Source organism: Castanea sativa, chromosome 11 (assembly GCF_040712315.1).
Source record: "Castanea sativa cultivar Marrone di Chiusa Pesio chromosome 11, ASM4071231v1".
NCBI classification, from domain to species: Eukaryota; Viridiplantae; Streptophyta; class Magnoliopsida; order Fagales; family Fagaceae; genus Castanea; species Castanea sativa.
The window spans coordinates 12,863,253-12,885,493 of record NC_134023.1 but is presented as its reverse complement, the minus strand read 5'-3'; the positions used below and the strand labels follow the sequence as shown (position 1 = coordinate 12,885,493).

At 33.9% G+C, this 22,241-nt stretch overlaps 1 protein-coding gene across 1 annotated transcript; it reads left to right on the top strand.

The window, feature by feature from the left end:
* Positions 1-12,129: 12,129 nt before the first annotated feature.
* Positions 12,130-21,975, top strand: LOC142617394 (peptidyl-prolyl cis-trans isomerase CYP59). Its single transcript, XM_075790222.1, has 14 exons — positions 12,130-12,371; positions 12,518-12,622; positions 13,221-13,338; positions 13,509-13,559; positions 15,013-15,104; positions 15,234-15,333; positions 15,759-15,881; positions 16,010-16,087; positions 16,257-16,303; positions 16,410-16,465; positions 17,834-17,874; positions 19,484-19,583; positions 20,635-20,758; positions 20,843-21,975. Exons 1-14 carry the CDS (start codon positions 12,274-12,276, stop codon positions 21,732-21,734), a joined length of 2,025 nt encoding a protein of 674 aa, XP_075646337.1. The 5' UTR covers positions 12,130-12,273; the 3' UTR covers positions 21,735-21,975.
* Positions 21,976-22,241: the final 266 nt, after the last annotated feature.

The window sequence follows — 22,241 nt, the reverse complement described above, 5'->3', positions numbered from 1 at the left end:
TGATGGTGGTCTATTTAGGAAAGGTTAATGGAACATAACTTGGAAGGTACAGTATCAGCTTTAGCTATAGTACTTTCAGCACTTTAAGCTTCAGCTACGGTACTTTCAACCAAAAAACAATCAGCTAGCTTTTAGATTATTTTGCTACAGTACTTTTAGCAATAAGTTTTCAATTTCAGCAAAATAAGCGGATCCCAAACAGACTCTAAGTTTGGTGTGTTTAATAATTCTATTTTGTTATCACATTATACTTATTTTTATATATCTCATTTGATTCTAATCGTATTGAAATTATTAATGGCATTAGTTTTCGATCATGGAAGCATCATATAAAATATTTATTAATGCATGAGATGACTTTATATACATTGTCAACAAAAAAACATGTACCAATAGATAAAAATGACCATGAGGAAATTAAAGCCAAAGATAAGTGGGAAGTGTATGACTTACTTGCTAAAGCTTCTATATTACACCATATGAAAAACAATATAGTACCTTCTGTTTGAAGATAAAGAAACTGCTAAGGGATTGGTGGAAGTCTTAAAAGCTAAATATGGACCAAAATCTGACACGCATGTTCAATTATTATCAGATAAATTTAATAGTACACGTATAAATGAAGGTGATTATTTAGGTGGTCATATTAATATAGTGGAACTTTCTGCCAAATAATTGGCTAACACCGATAATTCTGTGTTATACAAAATGCAAGTAGCTACCATTTTAAATAGCCTTCCACCATCTTGGGATCTTATAATTACAACACTTAGAGTATTCACATCAAGAATGCTAAAATGCTATTAATAATAACGAACACACAAAATACACACTACATCAAATATGTCAAATGCTATAATTTTTTGCACTCAGCTACAGTGAGCTATTATCTATAACAGTTCACTGTAACAACAAGTTAAACTAAAAATCAATATTTTATTCCACCGTCTTTTTTTCAATCTTTTTTCCTCCTCTCTTCTCTCTCCTCTCTTAGTTTTCACTTCTCTCTATACCAACAACTTTGTCTCTCTATTTTTCAACTTAAGCTCCTCTCCTCCAAGGCTAAACCTCCATGGACAATCTTCACAAGCACGCCACCACTCACCACCAACTTCATGATGGGAATCTCTCTCTCTCAATTCAAGGCCGAACTCTCTTCTCTTTAGCTCTTTCTATTTTCCTTCTTGGTTTTTATTTTTTGGCTCCCTGTTTGATTAGCAAGTGTGGGAATTGAAAATTGAGATATTTTTTTTTTTTTTTTTTCATTTGGTTTTGGTTGTTAAGGTTTGAAAATAAGGGATTTTTAGTTTGGATTTGTGTTTGATTCTATGATTTGATTTTAGTTTTGTGATTTAGGTTTGGGCTTGTAATTTGGTTTTCAGTCTGTTAGGGTGTGTGATTTTGGTTGTTGGGGGTTGAGGTTGTGTGTGGTGGTTGTGGTAGTAGCTGTGGGCAGTGGAGCGTGGTGGCAGTGGCCCACTCAAGCTATGCTGCATCTTCTTTATCAATGGGACAAGGTATTAGTTTTTAAAAAAACTCCCAGACTTTAAGTCAAAAATGTGAAAGTAGTTATCAAAGTACCTCAAATAATAGATTGCATTGGGCTTAACTCCTTTTGCTGCAACACAACATATAGCTGAGTTGTTCAAACCCACGTATACAGAGAAAAAAATTGTCCACTCCCCTAAGTCATGAACTAATACCCATTCGTGCGTAGAAAAATCCATTCTGAAAATCAAAAAACGAAAAACCAAATTTGGATTTTTTGCCAAACTCATCTTCACAATATATAGTAGCTCATTATTAGAGTCAACAAGATAATCTTCTGTCAAGTAATCTTGAGATGGTTTTAGAAAGTCGTTTCTTGTAACTTCTATAAACTGAAGATCTGTTCTTATGATCTGAGCATTAAACAACGCATAGATGGCATCTAACTTAGTCAGAAAATAAATACTCCCTCCAAAAATTGTCGCAGTAGCTATTTGAGTCACTCGCTCAAACTCAAACAATTGTTCTTTGAATTCTCTATCTCCAGGCTTGCAATGGAAGAATTCAAATGTCACAACGAAAAATACGTAACAATCATCAGTGGAATCAGCCGGCGCTGAAGAAAGGAGGCAGATATAAAAAATGTGGCAGTGTTCCATCATCGGAAGCGGCACCACCTCCTTAGTTATCAAATTCAGCAGAGAAACAAACATGGACTCATCCTTCAAAACCAACCATTGGTTTCTAGTAGCACATACGAACTTCTTGTGCATCTCTGGAATACTGCATGTGAAACACTGACTCTTAAGAATATTGCTACTGTACTGACTGTTTACAACTGGATGACACACATCAACAAAGGTTTGACTATCTGTATAGAGAGTCAATGTGCCATCCAGTTGATGTGTGATATCCAATTGTAGACAGCCAATACAGTAGCAATATTCTAGAGAGTCAGTGTTTCACATGCAGTATTCTGGAGATGCACAAGAAGTTCGTATGTGCTACTAGAAACCAATGGCTGGTTTTGAAGGATGAGCCCATGTTTGTTTCTTTGCTGAATTTTGATAACTAAAGAGGTGGTGCCACTTCCGATGATGGAACACTACCACATTTCTGATATTTGCCTCCTTTCTTCAGTGTCGGCTGATTCCACTGATGATTGTTACGTATTTTTCATTGTGACATTTGAATTCTTCCATTGCAAGCCTGGAGATAGAGATTTTAAGAAACAATTGTTTGAGTCTGAGCGAGTGACTCAAATAGCTGCTGCGACAATTTTTGGAGGGAGTATTTATTTTCTGACTAAGTTGGATGCCATCCTCCTAGATATGCATTGTTTAGTGCTCAGATCGTAGGAACAGATCTTCAGTTTATAGAAGTTACCAGAAACAACTTTCTTAAATCATCTCGAGATTACTTGACAAAAGATTATCTTGTTGACTCTGATAATGAGCTGCTATATATTGTGAAGATGAGTTTGGCAGAAAATCCAAATTTGGTTTTTTGTTTTTTGATTTTCAAAATGGATTTTTCTACGCACGAATTGGTGCCAGTTCATGACTTAGGAGAGCAGATAGTTTTTTTCTCTGTATACGTGGGTTTGAACAATTCGGCTATATGTTGTGTTGCAGCAAAAGGAGTTAAGCCCAATGCAATCTATCATTTGAGGTAGTTTGATAACTACCTTCACATTTTTGACTTAAAGTCTGGGAGTTTTTTTTTTTTTTAAACTACTACCTTGTCCCATTGATAAAGAAGATGCAGCACAGCTTGAGTGGGTCATAATTCCTATAACTAGTGCTAAGACAATTTAAGCCTTTGGGAATATGGGTTTGATGACATCTATAGATTTTCATGTAATAGTTTTCAAGTAATTTAGGATAGGTTATTGGATATGAATTTTCAAGTAATTTGAAGATGGGTTATTGGATATGAATTCTCAAGTAATTTGAAGATGGATCATTGGATATGAATTTTCAAGTATTCTTTTCAATTAATTTGAGGAATTACATTGTCGGGTTATTGGATATGAATGAACCTAAGCGCATGTGTTCTTTTTCTTCATTTGTTTACTTCAGTTTATCTAAAAATATAGAATCCAACTTGTTTGTTGACATCAATTTTGACATAGACCTTATGTTCATATTGTTTCGTATACTTTGACAAATACCTCATGCTTAGAATTAACCAACAATAGTAACATATTGACATATATAATTCGTTTCGTGTTAATTCTATGAAAATAAATTTGGTGAATATACATATATATATATATATATATATATATATATATATATTTTGAGTAGTTGATCATTGTATTGTTGATGAGCATAATAAGATATAATGTATTAGTCTAATTCACCACAAGAAATAATTATATATGTCAATATGTAACTATTATGCTCATGTGTGTATGCTTATTGGGATGCTATAGAATTTACTATGTAATTGCTATATTTTTTAATGGCGAAAATACTATTTTCGTGCCTAAATTTTCACCTCATTTCCACTTTAATCCTTACTTTTTAATTTTACCAAATTTAGTCCAAAAAATTAAAAAAACGTGTTCTATTTTAATCCCTAACGTCATCTCATTAATGGAAATTGTCTACATGGCAAACGGAGTGTATAGTTGGCACACTAAATACTGACGTAGCCATTAAAATAAGAGAAATGATATGTTCACAATATTTTTACAACAAATTCTAAGTGACAGGTTGTTACTAGTTGTTATTGTTGGATTAAAAAAGTAATCTCAGTGTTGAGTTTAAATTTGAACCAATAACAACTAACCACCGGTGATTTGTTGTGAAAATGTTGTAAAAATGTTATGGACGTAACACTTCTCTTAAAATAATAATAAAAAATGGGTAAACTACATCTTTAGTCCCTAGCCTTTACACCATATTTCAATTTGGTCCTTAACCTTTCAATTGTGTCAATTTGATCCTTAACCTTTTAATGTCGTGTCAATTTAGTCTTTGCCATTATATATTAGATGAAAATTGTTTACATAGCAAATAGCCAAAATAAAATTTTAGTTTATTATCACATCAATAGAAGCTAATTTTTTATTTTGGCCATTAGACATGTCATTAATTTTCATCCAAAAGATAACTGTAAGGATTAAATTGACACGGTAAAGAAAGGTTAGGGACCAAATTGACACAATTAAAAGGTTAGGGATCAAATTGAAATATGATGTATAGAATAGGGATCAAATACGTAATTTACCCTAAAAAAATTTATATGCCATTAAAAAGATGCCAAATTAGCACCTAAATTCTTAAAATTAATTTATCAAATTTTAACTAAATAAAAAAAATTAAATATAGAATTAAATCCAAAAAAATTACATAAATTAAGATCTAAGTTTATTTTGAACAAAAACCACAAGAATACAAACCCTAATCTAAGATCACAAAATTAAAAACCAAAAATTACAAACCCAGAAAATAAGAATACAAAATTAAACTTCAGATCCACATTAGATTAAACATGAACACATTAGAATTCATGCCAACAATCTTGACAAACCCAGATAAAATTGATAAATTAAACATGAACACATTAAACATTTGAGCAAGAACACAAACCCGGAAAATTTAAAACCCAAAAAATTAACATCAGATCTACAATTCTTAGTTCTTAGTACATGCATATTACCATTTACCATCTCAATGTTTTCCAAAGACTCTTTTAACAATATCAGTTAACCCAAATCTCTCGTACTAGCCATTCAAAACACAGTCATTCTCATTGATTGATTTTTTGGGGTTTCTTAGTTTCAAGCAAAAAATGTGGATAACATGTAAGGAATGGCATCTGAACTTATAGCTTCCTATAAAGTAAAAATAATAATCAACGCCATGAAAAAAATAGAAACTTTATGAAATATGAAAGAGCAAAAAGAAGAGCTTGAATTATGAGAAAGCAAATGAGAAACATTATAGGAATATGAGATGGAAAGGAAATGAACCAGCTCAACCCATTGACGAGTATCATCTATCCACTCAAAAGCAGAGTCTTCAAGGAGCTCTGATTTCAGAACCAATTATACCTTCAGAAATGTTAACTTCAGATCCACCATTGACACTCCCACAAAGAGCTTTCAGACAGAGAGTGTGTCAAAGAAAGAGAAAGACTGAGGAAGAACAGACAAGAACAAGACCCAGAAAATTCAAAACCCAAAAACATCTAATGTGAGATGAGAGAAAAAACCCAGATTACGCAGGAAAATAAAAACCAGAACCCGACCGCCACAGTTCTTAAAATCACTCCCCATTTGGTTGATCTTAACCCACATGTCGCCGCTAGCCATGCCGTGACAACGTAACTGATCTCAACATCTCTCTCTAACCTAGATCAAACCGACTCAGCCTCTCTCTTTCTAACCCATATCAAACCCATCAAACCAAGATCCCAAGAACTTAGAGAGATAAAGTTTGAGCCAAGAGAGAAAAAGTTTGAGCTGAAAGTGTGGCCGTGTGGTGTGAAAATAGAAAACAATTGATCAGCCTATGATGTTTTGGTGTCATGTGAGGGGTTTTATTTGCATTTAATTTTGTGTTGACCTGGATTTGAATTTTTTTTTTTTTTTTTTGGAGATATGTGACTGATGTTTTTGGGTTTTGAATTTTCTGAGTTTGTGTCTTTATGGTTCTTACTCGAGCTAAATCTAAATCTCAATTTAATGATTTTTAATTTTTATTTCTGTTTATTTCTTTTTTTTTTATTGAGTTAAAATTAATAAATTAATATTTTAATTTTAAAAGACATGGCATTTTTAAAATGCTAAATAAAAAATTTTCTTATTATTTTAATGTTGACGTTAGCATTTAGTGTGCCAACTGTACACTCTGTTTGCCACGTAGACAATTTTTGTTAGTGAGATGACGGTAGGAACTAAAATAAAACACGTTTTTTTTTAAAAAAATTTTATTTTAGGGACTAAATAACAAAGTAGAAATGAGGTGAAAATATAGGAATGAAAATAGTATTTTCACCTTCTTTTTTTTTAATTTTAGAAAATTATTTTTCCATTTTGGGATTGATAAGATGTAAAGCGAGAGCAAGATTGATCATTGTGTGAAGTGATCAAGTTTATACTGGTGGTAAAGAGGTGCAAAATTTGGTATTCAATGAATGACATATAACATGTGACCTAATCTATGTTGATCTTGAATTTATATTATTTATATGTGAAGATTTTTGTCTCTTTTCCATTAAATCTCATGGTGGAGATACCTAGCAAATGTCTTTTTTGGCTCAAATTATCCATGAGCAAACTATTTTGAGATTAATGCTTACACGTGTTTACTTTAGTCTATGAGGGGATAAATTGAGTTGACTGTTATCATTTGATGATGACAAAAACATGAATATTGTACCAAATTTCACTTTATATCAATTTAATTGGCTTTTGACTCATCATAGAAAATATATAATACTCTAGAGGGAGTATGAAGAGATTTTCATGATTTTTAACATCAAAACCGGAGTAGCAAAATGCCATTTTGTCTTTTATTGGTCTGTTACAAGCCTTTTTTTCTCTCAAAAAAAAAAAAAAAAATCCAAGTTGGTGTTTGAGTAGTTATACAGAGATTATTAGTTTGGGTTGCACGAGCGAGGCCCATACTAACAAAATATTAACAATTAAGGTTAGCTTTAGAATCCACTTATAACACAAAGTCAAAACATAATGATTTGAGTGTTGAAGTACTTAGACATTGCACCATTAAATAAGACATTAATTTTACTATATAAGAAAGAAGTACAAAAATTATAATAGGACATGTAATACATTAAAAGTTATACTGAGAGGAAACTAAAATCAAGAAGAAATTGTGGTCAGGAATAGAGCCAGGACTTGAAGTTAGGGAGGCAAAAGTACAAACAATTTTTTTTTTTTTGAAGCTCCAAATAAGCATTCATCTAGAAAAGAAATGTTATGTCTACAATATTTTTACAACAAATTGTAAGTGGTGAGTTATTATTGGTTATTATGAATTGGTAAATAAGTAATTTAAGTTGTGGATTCAAATTAGAACCAATAACAACTTACTGCGTGTGATTTATCTTGAAAATGTTGTTGACGTAGCACTTCTCAATAGAAAGTTAAGTTTTTAAAAAAAAAAAAACCTTTTTAAAAAAAAAAAACATTTTTTTGGGTGTCTTGTGTGTTGTCAGATGAGTCCAGATATGACAATTCTGCCCCGTTCCGCTTCGCCTCATGCGAGTTTTTCCCACCCCAAAAAGGTGGTGGGGCGGGTATGGGGCAAGATTTTATCCCCACACCACGGGGCAGGGCGGGGATGGGTATAGACTTTTTAGACCTACCCCACCCTGCCTCGCGTTGCTAAGAGTTATAATTGTAAATTTTTCATACCTTAAAACCTTACTATTTAAACAAACATATCAATATTAGCTTATTTTATTCTACTTAATGTGATTCTTTGCATTTCTTTTGTTATGTGTTATACTATGAGATTTATTATTATTATTATTATTTTTTTTTTTTGTGATTGTTTTCTTAAACACTAAGATATATTATTCAATTTTTTTCTAAAAATTGATTAAATTTGATGGAATAAATTTAGTTGTAATTTCAAGTATATTTTTATTAATGAAATAGGTTTCATTAAAAAAATTGTACTAGTTGTAAGACAAATTAACAAAAAGTAAAATTTTACAGGGTGGGGCGGGGCTTTGTGGGTCCCCAAGGGGCGGGGATGAGGTGAGAAAGTTTTCCCCGTCATGCAGGGCGGGGCTAGGATGGGGCAAGACAAAACCATGCGGGGCAGGGACGAAGACCCCATCCTTAGGCTGCGCCCCTCCCCGCCACATTGCCATCCCTATGTGGGTGTTCACTTAGACTAGTTAGAATTGGCTTAGGAGTTTTTTATTTTATATTATTTTTTGTTTGTGTCTTGTGTGGGTTTGTTTTGGGGTGTTGTTTGGGCTTAAAATTGATATTGGTAAATTTTGTTGTTGAGCTTGTTAAATTTATTTCAGATTTTAGATCAATAATATTTTTTATAGCCTTTAAAAAGATCAATAATATTTTGGAGGGTGGCAAATAACAAATTTATTGAAACGAATTGCTAAATTTAATACACATACATATACTATAAAAAAAAATGAAAATTTTTTTGGGGGAGGGGGGCACTGCTCCCCCCAAGTCCAAGTATAGTCCCATCACTGATTGTGGTACATTTGTTGGAATTATATAAGTACCATGTAAAGTAATATTTCTCATTATATAATTGGAGTAAATTAGTACCGCAAAAGCTAATCCCAAGGAAGAAAGAATGTAACAAGAAAACTGAAATGAGATAAATCAACAAAATGAGGTACATTTGTTTGCCATTGCTATTATCATTCGACGTTGCACTTTGCAGATTCCCTTTCAAGAGTCATTAATTTACACCATCCGATAACTTTGGAACCAAAATGCTAAAAATGTTATAAAAGGGTGCTAACATCAAGTATAACTTCATATGCACTCAACATATGTTTGAAACTAAACTTTCGGCAGGAACCTTGCACTAACAAGGCAACTCTCAATAATTCATATCAACCCATTTTCCTATTCTAATTAATCTCAAGAACCATAATTAGGCATAAAATTCAACAGTTAAGTTCATGCTTTCAACAATGTCTTAATTTCTTAAAGATAAAACTTTTGGTAATATATAAATAACATATGGTGGTATCTCAAAAGTTCCATAACAACTTTCCAAAGTTAAATCACGATATAAACCAATCACTCCAAGACTATATCTTAACAATATCCAAAGGTTAATGGAAATCTAGATATTGCTCGAAGATTGCCAATGAAAATTAGATTATGCAAGTGCATCAAACTCAAATACACTCAAGAAGATCAACAATTTGTCATTCCATTGAAAAATAAGCATGTGGTTCTTTATATATATATATATATAAAGAGAGAGAGAGAGAGAGAGAGAGAGAGAGAGAGAGAGGGCTAAAAAATAATTATGTGGTTCATTTCAATGAACCATGAAAGTCCAGGCTTAATTACGTGGTTCATTTCATCATTTCCTTTCCGTACGTAGTGAATCCGCCTTTTTTGAGATAGCTTAAGAAACAAGCCCAACCACCATTGCAAATTTCAACATGCCTCCTGAACTTATGGAGACAAACAACCCTCTGCATAGTACTAACCATGTCAACTATGAAAGTCCAAGCAAGCCAAAGAGCTTAGCAAAGCTACTCTCACTGACTTCGTAGAATGCTAATCCACCAAATCTTGTAAGGAATATAGTTGCAAGGAGAAGTGCAAGCAACTTTGCACAAGGATATATACAGAGAGAACGCACATCCACCATGTATGCAACTTTTTTCTTGATGTTTGTAACACAAAAATGGCATAAAGATTGTGAACATCACATAGTACAAGGCAACAGTTCTACTATCAGCATTTTCAAAATGAGAAATTAAACTATAATCTTCAAATGGCAAGACCTTCATTGTGCCATTTAAAAAAAAAAAAAAATTGTAGAAGACTCAACCAACAAAAATCAAAAGAAATATTTTATTAAGAAAAGTTTAATAAAATATTATTATTTTTTAGCCATGGCACCACTACTGCAACATACTTTTTAAGTATTGGTGGTGCTTAAAATAGCAATATAGTTATTTAACACCACTATTGTGGATGCTCTAATGGAGGCCTTGATGGTGTGTTGGTAGTGCAAGATATGGACCAAGATCACATGCAGTTGTATGCGATAGTTTTAATGTTCGTGGCAACATATCCAAGGGGTAGTTACTTGGTAATTGCCCATTGACATTTGTTTCATGTAAAACAATATATTCCTTAAGGACGTTGAGGGTGTTAACTATGGTTTTAAAACTAGAACGGTTAAAGAATAAAAAATGGATCCAGTTGGCTGTTTTTAAAACCATAGGGTTAACAATATAAGTGAGGTAGACCTATCCGAAAAAAAAAAAAAAAAAAAAAAAAAAAAAAATATATATATATATATATATATATATATATATATATATATATATATATATAAGTGAGGTAGAAATAAAAGAAAGGAAAAAAAAGATAGTTTATTATGTGAGTGTTTTTAATGTATTCTCTATTATATTTCATACCATACCATATTATTTGTAAGTGCACAATTTGTACCCGGACCCAACCTTGGGATGAGTTCAGGCCCAAAAGGCCTTATACAATCCAATTTGTAGAGGGTGGGCTAGAACCCTAGATTTTATGAATGTTAGATAAAAAATATGGTGGGCTAAATCGCCAATACACGTGCAATGAAATGATTATGTGACAGAAACTCTCCTCGGACGTAGGCCGAGGATATCTTGTATTGCCCTTTCCTCTTTCAACAATCGAGTATAGTTAAAGGTAGTGTGTACAATAATATTTTTCTTTCTTTTTTTCCTCCCCCTGCTTGAATGTTCCCCCTTTCCTTTTATCCTCCCTTCCTTTTTCTCTCTATCTTCCATGTATGTGCCAGATCATCAATTTAGATACTTGTCCCATTCACCGCCATTTTGAAGTCTCCAAGCAATAGTAGTAAGGCTAATTGTTATTGTTCAGAGATCAATTCTCCATTAATGCGGCCAAGGAGGTAGGTGCAGAGTTTTTAATGCGGTGGTAACAGTTTTTTCCATGATATTTCTCATGCGTTCTTCCTCTCTATAGCTATGTGGAAAATATTTTTACCCAACAGACCTTCCAGAATTCTCTCTCCAAACACCATGACGTGTCACATGATCTTCACTTGACTTAGCCGAGGAGATGCCCCTTCTTGGACAACCTTATCAACCTTTCTAGCAAGAACTGGCTTATGGGCTTCAAAGGCTATGCTCGGACAGATTTGCTCCACCAAATCAGGCCCAAGACCCAAATGCGTGTTTTGACCATTCTGCCCCCACATTATTATTTTTATTTTATTTTTTAAAGAATTACCATAATATAAATTAATTAGGCTTATATTTGCCATAGTCTACTAAGAAAAAATATTGCAATCGATGAGATAAATGTTACTCTTTATTGAAGATAAATTCTCACTCTATAAAATGACAATATTTATGAATTTAACATTTTTTAGTTTTAAATTTTAAACTCTGATTTCAACTGACTTGGCTGAAATTTTAAGTGAACTTAAAAAGGTTAAATTCTTGTATTTGTTTCTACATAAATTGATTTTTGAAAAATATTTTTTGCATTTGTGTTTATTTTTTATTTTTGAGAAAAACATTTATGTGTGTTTGGGTTACTATAAAATTGCCAGTCAAACCTAAATATAATAACAGGTTGACCGACCATAAAATATTTAAGTTAAAATGCAAAACTGATCATTTAAATTTCACATTTTGTCATTTCAATTCTCTAAGTTAGAGTTTTGTCATTTTAGTCCTATAAGTTTCAAGTATAGTTAATTCAGTTCTTCCTTAATCTTCTGTTAAATGCTGCGGTTAACTTACCAAAACCACATCGTTTTGGATTTTTTTTGTTTAATTTCAAAAGATTGAAAAAAATTATTTAAAAAAAAAAGGAAAGAAACTAAAGGGCTGTGGGAAACGCCGTCGTTCCCCTAGCCCACTGAATGTAAAAAATAGTTAAAATGGAGACAGTTTCGTAGCTTTATACTCGGATACTCCTCGCCCCCAGAAATCGTTCGCCCACCTTGTCGTCGCCGAGAACCACCGCTCACCACCGCCTCTACTCTCGCTTCATCTCTTATCGCCCTTTCGCTTCGCTTCGCTTCGCTTCACCAAAAATTGATAAGGATGTCGGTGCTGATAGTGACGAGCTTAGGGGACATAGTGGTGGATTTGCACACAGACAAGTGCCCCTTGACCTCCAAAAACTTCTTGAAGCTTTGCAAGTAAGTCTTTAACTGATTCATTAGCTTTGAGAATTTATTTATTTATTTTTACAGGTTGCGATCAAACAAATGTGTATCTTCTTCAGAAACTAATTATAAAATTTGTGTAATTTTTACAAATTATTATTATAACATGGTTGATTCAGAATCAAGTATTACAATGGGTGTCTATTTCACACGGTCCAGAAGGACTTCACTGCACAAACCGGTGACCCCACCGGTACCGGGTCCGGTGGCGATTCAATCTACAAGTAAGAACATCTTCCTGAAGCAAGCTGACTAGAAATTTATATATCATTTTCCCTACACACATATATGTATGTATATCATATTTGCTTAAAAAGATTTAATTTTAAACCTTAGCACATTTGATTGGATAAGCATTGTGTTTGGGGTTTTATATAGGCTGAGCGATTAATTCGTTACATTTTGAAACCCTAGGGTTAATTTGTATTTTAGAATTTTAGGATTTAATTTGTTACACCTTCTATATGTTAGAATCATGGGTAAATGATTAAGTTTTACCATTTTTTAACATCTTACGTTTTTGGGACAATTGGTAATTTATTATGGTATTAGAGCATGTGATCTTGAGTTCGAACCCTGTCTATACTTTACTTCCCATTTAATGAGTTAAAAATTCCATGCGTTGGACCCACATGTGAGGGAGTGTTAGAATTATGGTGAAATGATTAAATTCACTATTTCCTATTAACTTAAGCTTTTAGGGCAATTGGTTATTAATAAAATGACAATAGTCTAGTTAGTTGGTATCTGCTATTATAAGTAACTTTAGTTCTTACATAACGAGGCAGAACGTACTTATTCCATTCTACATTCTACTTTCAGATTTCTTTATGGCGACCAAGCTCGCTTTTTCAATGATGAGATTCATCATGATTTAAAGCATTCTAAGACAGGCACTGTTGCCATGGCCAGTGCTGGAGAGAATCTTAATGCTTCTCAGGTATTAGAGTGTTTTTCTTTCTTAATGGTACCGAGAATTCTTTTGCTTTATATAGCTTTATGAAGATGAAGACGCATTCAAAGTTTCTTCTGCATCTTATTGGGAAATAGAGTTTGTTTGGTTTTAATCCTAGCCTATTTATTTACTCTTAAAATTGCTTTTGTTTTCAGTTCTATTTCACACTGCGTGATGATCTTGACTATCTAGATGAGAAGCACACTGTGAGTCTTCTGATCCCAGTGACCTGTTGGTTACTATATCTTGAATTAATAATTGCTGCTTTCTCAAAGGAATAAAGAATTGTTGACTTTTATGATATTTTTTGTCTCTTTTGTGATGTTGTGTGCTTGTTTAATTTCATTGGTTTAATCAGAAATGTGGACATACTTCTGATGCTGAGAAAACCATTACAAATTATTATTATTATTATTATTTTAGTTATTTATTTATTTTTTTTAAAATTTGACCTTGTTGATTAAGAGAGGCCATTTATTTACTTATTTATTATTTATTTTTATAGAGAATGGGAATAGAGGGGGAGGAGTGCTTCAGCTCTTTTCTAGTTCTCTTTGTTTGGTTTGCTTAGTCTGCATTTTTTGGGAAGGTTGTGGTTAGTGCTTTATTTTCCTTTAGACATCATGGATGCAATGTTGACCGGAAGGTTCTTGTGTGTTTGATATTTGAATGTGTGGCTGCTTCTGTAATCTTGTGGGAGTCCTAATTATGTTGCTCATTTCTGGTAAATTTGTACATGTACACAAATTTATATAAACTACATTATGCTGGTCTCGAATGGAAGTTATTTTGTTTTTTGTATGAGTTTCGGATGGAAGTTATTGGTTTTGTATTGAGTAACTGGTACTCCTTGATGAGAAATTAAAAAGATTCTTTCAATTTAGATGATAGACTTGTTACCCAATCATATCCATATAAGCTAGTTATTATTATTATTATTTTTCTTTGGGATTGGTAATCCATATAGGCTGATCACTATAGTACAATGTCCGTAGTGCCTAATATATATCATTTTGATAGCTCACCAATATGGAGACCAATATGTAATATTGTTTTTAAAGCTTGATTTTTGCAAACTTTTTCATGGAATGAGTGTCACTCTCTATCAGCATTTAGACTTGAAAACATTTTACTTATCTGTCCCTTCCTTCTGTAAAGTCATTATGTTCTGCACCATCCAATTGGCGTTTAAGAGATCCTTGTGGTTCTAAATTGCAGCCTTAAATTGAGTGATTAAGCTTAATTTAAGCTTGTCATGCATTAGTTTGCCTTGATGGTTGTCCAACAAAAGTATTAGGTTCTTGCTTTAACATGTGTGGGATGCTTGACCTTCTGACAAGCTGTTTCATGGAAAGACATGAGGGGGGTTCTGTTTTGTAATACACTTTTACATTTGAAGGGCAGATTTGGGGCATGATAACTGAATTTGTCTCCCTGGGGGAGGGGGGATGTTAGTCAATTTGACAACCATCACTTTGAAGAATGAAGAACTGGTTTGTTAGGACTGGGGACCAAACCTTTTTCTAGGAAATATTGAGTCTGCTGTATAAGGCTGCAGAGAGTGAAATCCCCTTCTAGATAAAAATGTTTCTATTTTGATATGCGAGGAGAGTTTCTTGGTGTATAATCTATCTGAATAGTGTTTTTGGGTCATTGCAGGTTTTTGGGGAGATCGCAGAAGGGCTTGATACATTGACGAGGATAAATGAAGCTTATGTGGATGAGAAGGGCCGACCATTTAAGAATATTCGGTTGATTCTTCTTTCTCTCTTTATATATTATTTTGTTGATGTAGTGACAATGTATTATGCTTCTGAAATTAAAATTTTCTTGACTTTCTCTTGATACCAAAGTTTATTGCATTTTCATTTATTGAACAGAATCAAACACACATACATACTGGATGATCCTTTTGATGATCCTCCCCAGATAGCTGACTTGATTCCTGATGCTTCGCCAGAAGGAAAACCAAAAGATGAGGTAATGACCAGAATACAGATATTAATCAATCATAATTGGGGGAGAGATGAAGCTAATTAGAAAGGAGTCATAAGGAAATCTTAGTCATTTTAATGTTTGTCAGAAATTTAATTGAATCATATGCTTATCAAAAGCTTCAAAACCAAGTTGGAGTGCTTTCATCTTGATGTCATGGTCATTGCCTAGGGATTCGAACTAGGAATTCTGAAAATTCTAATTTGGCAGATATTTCGATGTTAGTTTAATACGTCCAAAATGATGTAAATAAATTAATATTACTTGGTGCAGTGCAATAAAAAGGCGAATAGATGACTGGGTCAACTAGGTTAATTCAATTTTTTTTGTTGGCTCTCTGAGCATATGGTGGCTTCTAGGCAAGCATCTTTGTTTGAAAGTTATGACTTATACGCCAATGTTGTAACTAGGTTGATGATAATGTGCGGCTTGAGGATGATTGGGTGCCCATGGATGAGCAGTTAGATGCTTCAGAGCTTGAGGAGGTTCTCCGCACAAAGGAAGCACATTCCAGAGCAGTTGTACTTGAAAGTGTAAGTATTGGGTACATGTATATTGGTATCAGTATTCATTAGCCTAAATTTCCAATTTTGATAAACTATGTCGTCATTTTAATTTTATTTATTTGTTTTCTTTTTTTCTTTGCCTGATCTGCATACAGATTGGAGATATTCCTGATGCTGAAATAAAGCCTCCTGATAATGTGCTATTTGTTTGTAAACTGAATCCAGTTACTGAAGTGAGTGTTTTTTTCTCATAGTGATAGGGAATGTCTATCCTTCCTTTTATTAGGAAGCTGCTGCTCTAGAATGCAATAACAATCTGAATTCTGATAGACTTATTGAACCCTTTGTTAATGAGTCGGTCATGTAAAGGTCGTATTTAATATTCACATTTTTTTACTGCAGGATGAGGACTTGCATACCATCTTTTCACGTTTTGGAACTGTATTATCGTAAGTAATGATAGAACTTTCTTGTGGTATTATTTAATTATGCTGGGGCCTGTTAGTTTGTAGTTTGCTAGATGCATTTCTCATCATAAGTAAATGCTGGTGACAGGGCTGAAATAATTCGTGACATTAAGACTGGAGACAGTTTATGCTATGCTTTCATAGGTGAGTGGCTTTTTTGCCATTTTATGCTAGGATACCTTTTAAGTCTTATTTATTGTGCATGAGAAAGTAAAGTTTCATTCAGTGTTTTTGAATCCAATTCCGTACCGGGCAGTACCATACTGGTGCATAAACCAGTACATAAAACCCTCTGTTGTGTTTTAACTCAAATATTGGCCATACCTGGGTGTTCTAGGCATTTTGGCCTATTTTGGATGAAAACTCCATTTTGGCTCGGAATAGAATTTGGTTAAAATTGTAATTCTTTTTGAACTTTGGGATTTTGGTAATTTTTCCTCCCCCAAATCAGACCTAATTATGTAAATTTTCATTTTTTAAATTAACTATTTCTAAAAATTTTATTTTTATTTTTCTTTTGAGAATAATTCTAAGATGGTACATATGAAATTATTTGGTTATTGTTCATGTTTTAAAAATTTTACAGAGTAATGAAATGGCATGAATTATGTAGTTCTTAAATTTATTTTATGAGTATATATATTTGCAAATATAAAATATTTATAGTGGTAATCCTGAAACAGTACATTGGTACGCACTAGTACCGAAATATTCATTTCTGTTCCAGTGGCCAATCTGAAATGACCACTGATGTGGTATTCAGAATTTTGGTTTCAACACCTAATCCCCCCCCCCCCCCCCCCCTTCTGGTTTTCCTCTGATGTGGTATTCAGAACATTTTCATTGACTTCCACATACAGATTGCAAAGACAACTGGACTAACAAATAGAATTTAATTTCCAGTTCTTTTATTATAAACAACAACAAATTATTATTATTCACAGGTAACTTAAAATGTGATAAACTGTTACAGAAAATTCTTCTGGTTTTTTATGTAGTGCCTTATCTTTAGCTTGGAGAAAGGAGGGATATATTTAGGTTGATGGCTATCCCTAAGTTTTCACTTGGACATTATTATTACGCCAGTATGATGCCAATGAGCTTTAGCTCAAATGCAACCTCTTTCCCTTATAAGAGCAAGGTGGAGGGTGAGGAAAAACTTATCAATAAAGAGAAATTACTCAACTAAGATGACCTGCGATCCTTGCTTCTAACCAACCACAAATAGAACAAAATAAGGAAGGGAAAGAACAGCTGAGAACAACATTCAAGATTGTTTATCTTTACAAAGATTTTTCCACTAAATAAAGGAATTTATAGTTTAGCATGGATATCAAGATTTATCTTTCTCTTTTGTTGCATTTATTTTTGGTTCTTTCTACCCTGCTCTATATGTGGCCAAGTGATTTGCATACCTTCAGTTGCCTAATTAATAGTCTATTCCTATCTGTTATAGAATCAAGTTTCCGATGACATATTCTGATTATAATCAATTTACTTTTCCCACTTCAGAGTTTGAGACGAATGAGGCATGTGAACAAGCTTATTTTAAGGTATGTCAGACTGAAATGATGTCTCTCTCTCAAATATTGCGTATATATATTTCTTATCTGCCTGCATATCTAATGTCCTTGATCAAGTACTAACGACATGCATCTAGTGCTTAAGCTGGTAAGATTCTGTTCTTGTAAGGTTTACCAAGATTGCACATTGTAACAATTTCTCTTGAAAATATAGTTTTTTGGGGAGAATCTTTGGTTCATGTGAAATATTGGACTGTACTTTTCTGCCCCTACTTCAATGTTCTTTTACCTTTTAAATAAACTTTTCCCATTTTTCCTCATGTTTTGGTATAGAGGGTATTGATACAGCTGAGATTGATGATACATAATTTCCATTTTTCCCCCCTCCTTATTGTTCATATACACGTATGTGTTGCTTCAGCATTTGATGTGTAAAAAGAATAGATAAAAAGGTATATAGAATAAATAGTTGGGTAAAGAGTAAAGCTAACACTTTTTCCATATGAGTGGGGATCATTTATCCCACTGTCCAGGTGTGAATTGTGCCTTAACTCCTTAAGTTACTCTAAAAACTATGCGAGGAGAGAGGATTTTCTAGACAATAATATTAACATGAATCCCCTAGACAGAATGTCATTTCATATTCGGAACTGAGCACTCTCTTTTACTGTCTGTGTCTCTGTAAAGGAAAGTAGGAGAAATTCCTAGACTTGATAATAATGAATATATAATGACATAGGACAAAGGTGAAAGAAACCAAATCAGATTTGAAAGTTCTAGACTGCTAGGATTTTAAAGAATTAGGGTTAGGGTTTGGTGAGGAAAAGTTGGAGATTAGTAAGCTATATAGGGTTTCTAACAGTGAAAAGGAATAGTAGGGAGGCGTCTGTGGAGGATTTGTTGGTGAGGCAGAGTGTCGGGGGAGGGCGGAGTTGGGATGTGAGATTACAACGGGAATGGAAAGCTTTCAGCTGAAGAGTGTTATCCTGATCAAGATGTGAAGAAACTGTGCATAAATACTGAATGGATTTTGATTATCACTCTTATGAAACATCTGGCTCTTTGATTGATTCTGTTGATGTCCTTAACTTTAAGATTTGGTCTTTAATTCTTTTCTCTCTCTTTCTTGGATTTGCCTTTTTGTATACTGTGTGTACATGAGTTGTGCCCTCCATCTGGCATTTTCTAATATATCATTTTTACTTGTTTAAAGACTACTATTGAGATGCCTGACATCTCTTCTGCTTCTATCCTCATCTAAATAATTACTTGAGTGACATCCTGAACTTGAAATCAGAAGGATTCTAAAGGAAAAAAATAGGACCTCATGTTGCTACATTGCTACCCTTTTAATTGTCTTCTGAAGTCTGTAGGCATAATCTATTTGTGATGTGGTGGAGTGTCCTTTGCCACATGCATTTTGAAAGCCATGAAAAACACGGAGATAGTGTGCTTTAACCTAATGGACATCAACAAGAATAGAAATGATAAACTTTGTACTTTTAATTCAGACTAATCCAATTACTCTATCGAATAAATGAGTAAATAGTTTATAATTTAAAGTATTTTTTTTTTGAGAAGTCTTATAGCTGCTTTGTTTTAGCAAAACTTTGTTCATTTTTATTATTTCTAATGACAGATGGATAATGCTCTGATCGATGACCGAAGGATACATGTTGATTTTAGTCAAAGTGTTTCAAAACTGTGGTCCCAGTACAGACGTAAAGATAATAAAACGGGTAGGTAAAAATTGCAATGTCTATATACTTGTGTTATATAATTTTCCCACTCATTCATGTACATTTCCATGCATTGCATGATGAGATTCTGCTCTGCCTTCCTTTTATCGCCGACGTTAAGGTTGACTCTCTCTCCTGGCTTGTTTCACTTGAAGAGCACTAAATGAAGAGCACTAAATGAAGAGCATTTGATCCTTTCTATTAGTAGTATTTTCCATACCTTTCCTGTTGGAAATTTACTAGCTGTTCATTACCTATGATTCTCTGTTTGTTGGGTTTTGGTTTTCTTTGATGATAAATCAACACTATTTTGCAACACACGACTAAAATAGGAAATCTGGGCATCATGCAACATTAGCTTCTTAGAAACTAGAGTCTACACTCTGCCAAAATGTTTTACTTGTTTACTGTCCTGCATGGTAGTTGCACTGATTTTGGCTGTCATAGCTGTGGATTTTGGATATATGACATTAGGGGGTACTGGGGGGTGTATTGTTGTTGATCATTGTTTGCCAACAAAAGGTACAAAAGCTGGATGCATATTGCCTAGAAGTTTCACTCCTGAAAATGAAGTCCTTGTGGGCTAACCAATAGTTATTAAGACAGGAATTTTGATGATCCACACTTCATTTCATTCATACACACTTCATTGCAATTCGTACTTAAATCGTTTTAAAGGGTCCAGGCATTTGATATTGGACGAATAAAGTTCAATATTTCTTGGTTTTGGTGTGCTAGAAACACCCCTATCATCTGGATTTGGGTTGACTCCATGATGTCTAGATGTTCATAAAAAAAAAAAATCAGACAAATTACTTGTCACATACCTTGATATTAAATTCTAGGCTATTAATGGAAATCATTATATAGTCATTCATGTGGCAGTAGTTGGAACACAAGTGAAGCTGAGTCTATTTCTTTATCAACCCATCTCACATGTAATTTAATTCATTCAAGGATTGTTTCTTGAATGTGGCACTCTTTTGAAATCTTAGAAGTTTCAAAATTCCTCTGAAATTAATCTGTCCATATATTTACTTGGCTCTAAAAGGAGGCTGCTTCAAATGTGGTGCTCTTGATCACGTTGCCAAGGACTGCACTGGTAGCTCAGTCATCAAACAGAACTATATTCTAAAGGATGATAACCGACAGCGAGGTGGTGAGAACAATTCTAGGTTTGTACTCTTGAGTGTGATTATGGGTCTCTCTTTCTTTGTGTGATTCTCTCATGCTCTCTCTCATACTATTAATTGTTGTAGGTTTGATATGGTATTTGATGGAGACACTCCTGAAAGTCCAAGACGAGAAAAACGACATCGAGGCCATGAGCCACGTGACCGAGGTGAGAAAGAAAAGACATATAGGCAGAGTTCTGAAGACCTAAGGCATAGGGATCGAGAAAATGAAGACCGGAGTGATAGGCAAAAGCCGACTGACAGAAGTAGAAGATACAGAGAGGATGAGATGCGTCACGATGGTAAAACAAGTCAATCCCGTGGAAGTGGAAGAGATCGGGATTATGTCGAAGAGAGAAGGGATGGAGAAAAGCATCAACGAAGAGATCTAAATGATAACAAGAGAGATGAGCGGGATTATGTCGAAGAGAGAAGGGATGGAGAAAAGCATAAACGAAGAGATCTAAATGATAACAGGAGAGATGAGCGGGATTATGTCGAAGAGAGAAGAGATGGAGAAAAGCATAGACGAAGAGATCTAAATGATAACAAGGGAGATGAATGGGATTATAGAAAGAGAACTCCAGATACTGATAGGCATGCAGAAAAGGGGGATGATGGAGATTATAAGAAAAGAAGTAAAGATAATTCTAGCCATGCAGGAAGGAGGGATGACAGAGAGTATAGGAAGAGAGGTGCAGATAATGATAACTATATTGAAAGGAGCAATGGTGGAGATTATAGAAAGAAAAGTGCAGATGATGATCGCCATGGGGAGAGGGGTGATGACAGGGATTATAGGAAGAGAAACGTGGACAGTGACCGGCGAGACACAAGGGATAAGCCAAGTCAGAGGAAAAGAAGTGCAGACGCTGATAGCCTTAAAGGCAGGGGGGAAGAGCGAGAACATGGTGATAGGTATAAAGACAGGAGGGACGATGATCATGATAGAAGGCGCCAAGGTGACAGGAGATGAAGCCTTGAATGGTGTATGGTTATATGACCAGAAGAGATTGCGTTAAACTTGTCTTGTCACTTTTATCGTTGCTATGTAATGAAATATGAAACTAATCGTTGGAATTAATGTAGTGTTTAAAATTATTAGTTCTATCATGAATTACGCAAATCTTTTAAAATCATCAAAATGTAAAACTGTTAAGCGCATAGCATTTGTTATAGGATCAAAAATTTTGTTTATTCTATTGTCCAGCTTGTTTCAGGGGTGTCTAGCACTTCCAGAAGCCTGTTGCAGAAATGAATGCTGTTTATCATGTATGGAAGTTTTCCGTTATGGGAGGCACCACCATTGTACGATGGACCTATGGCTCTCTATTAGCTGCTTGTAATCTTAAAGTAGGTAGAAGGAAATTAGATATGAAGAACCATCAGTCTCCTATTCTGCAAACTCATGCCAAACTCTTCTATGCATAGCCTACATATGTTTGTCAGTTCTTTTTTTTGGCTTAAGTAACTGATTATTTAT

Excerpts from the sequence above, each read along its gene's own strand:
- LOC142617394 (XM_075790222.1), top strand. The coding sequence starts at position 12,274 with ATGTCGGTGCTGATAGTGACGAGCTTAGGGGACATAGTGGTGGATTTG. Across the intron at positions 13,560-15,012 it reads ATCTAGATGAGAAGCACACT|GTTTTTGGGGAGATCGCAGA; the intron begins GTGAGTCTTCTG and ends GGGTCATTGCAG. Across the intron at positions 20,759-20,842 it reads GGTGGTGAGAACAATTCTAG|GTTTGATATGGTATTTGATG; the intron begins GTTTGTACTCTT and ends TAATTGTTGTAG.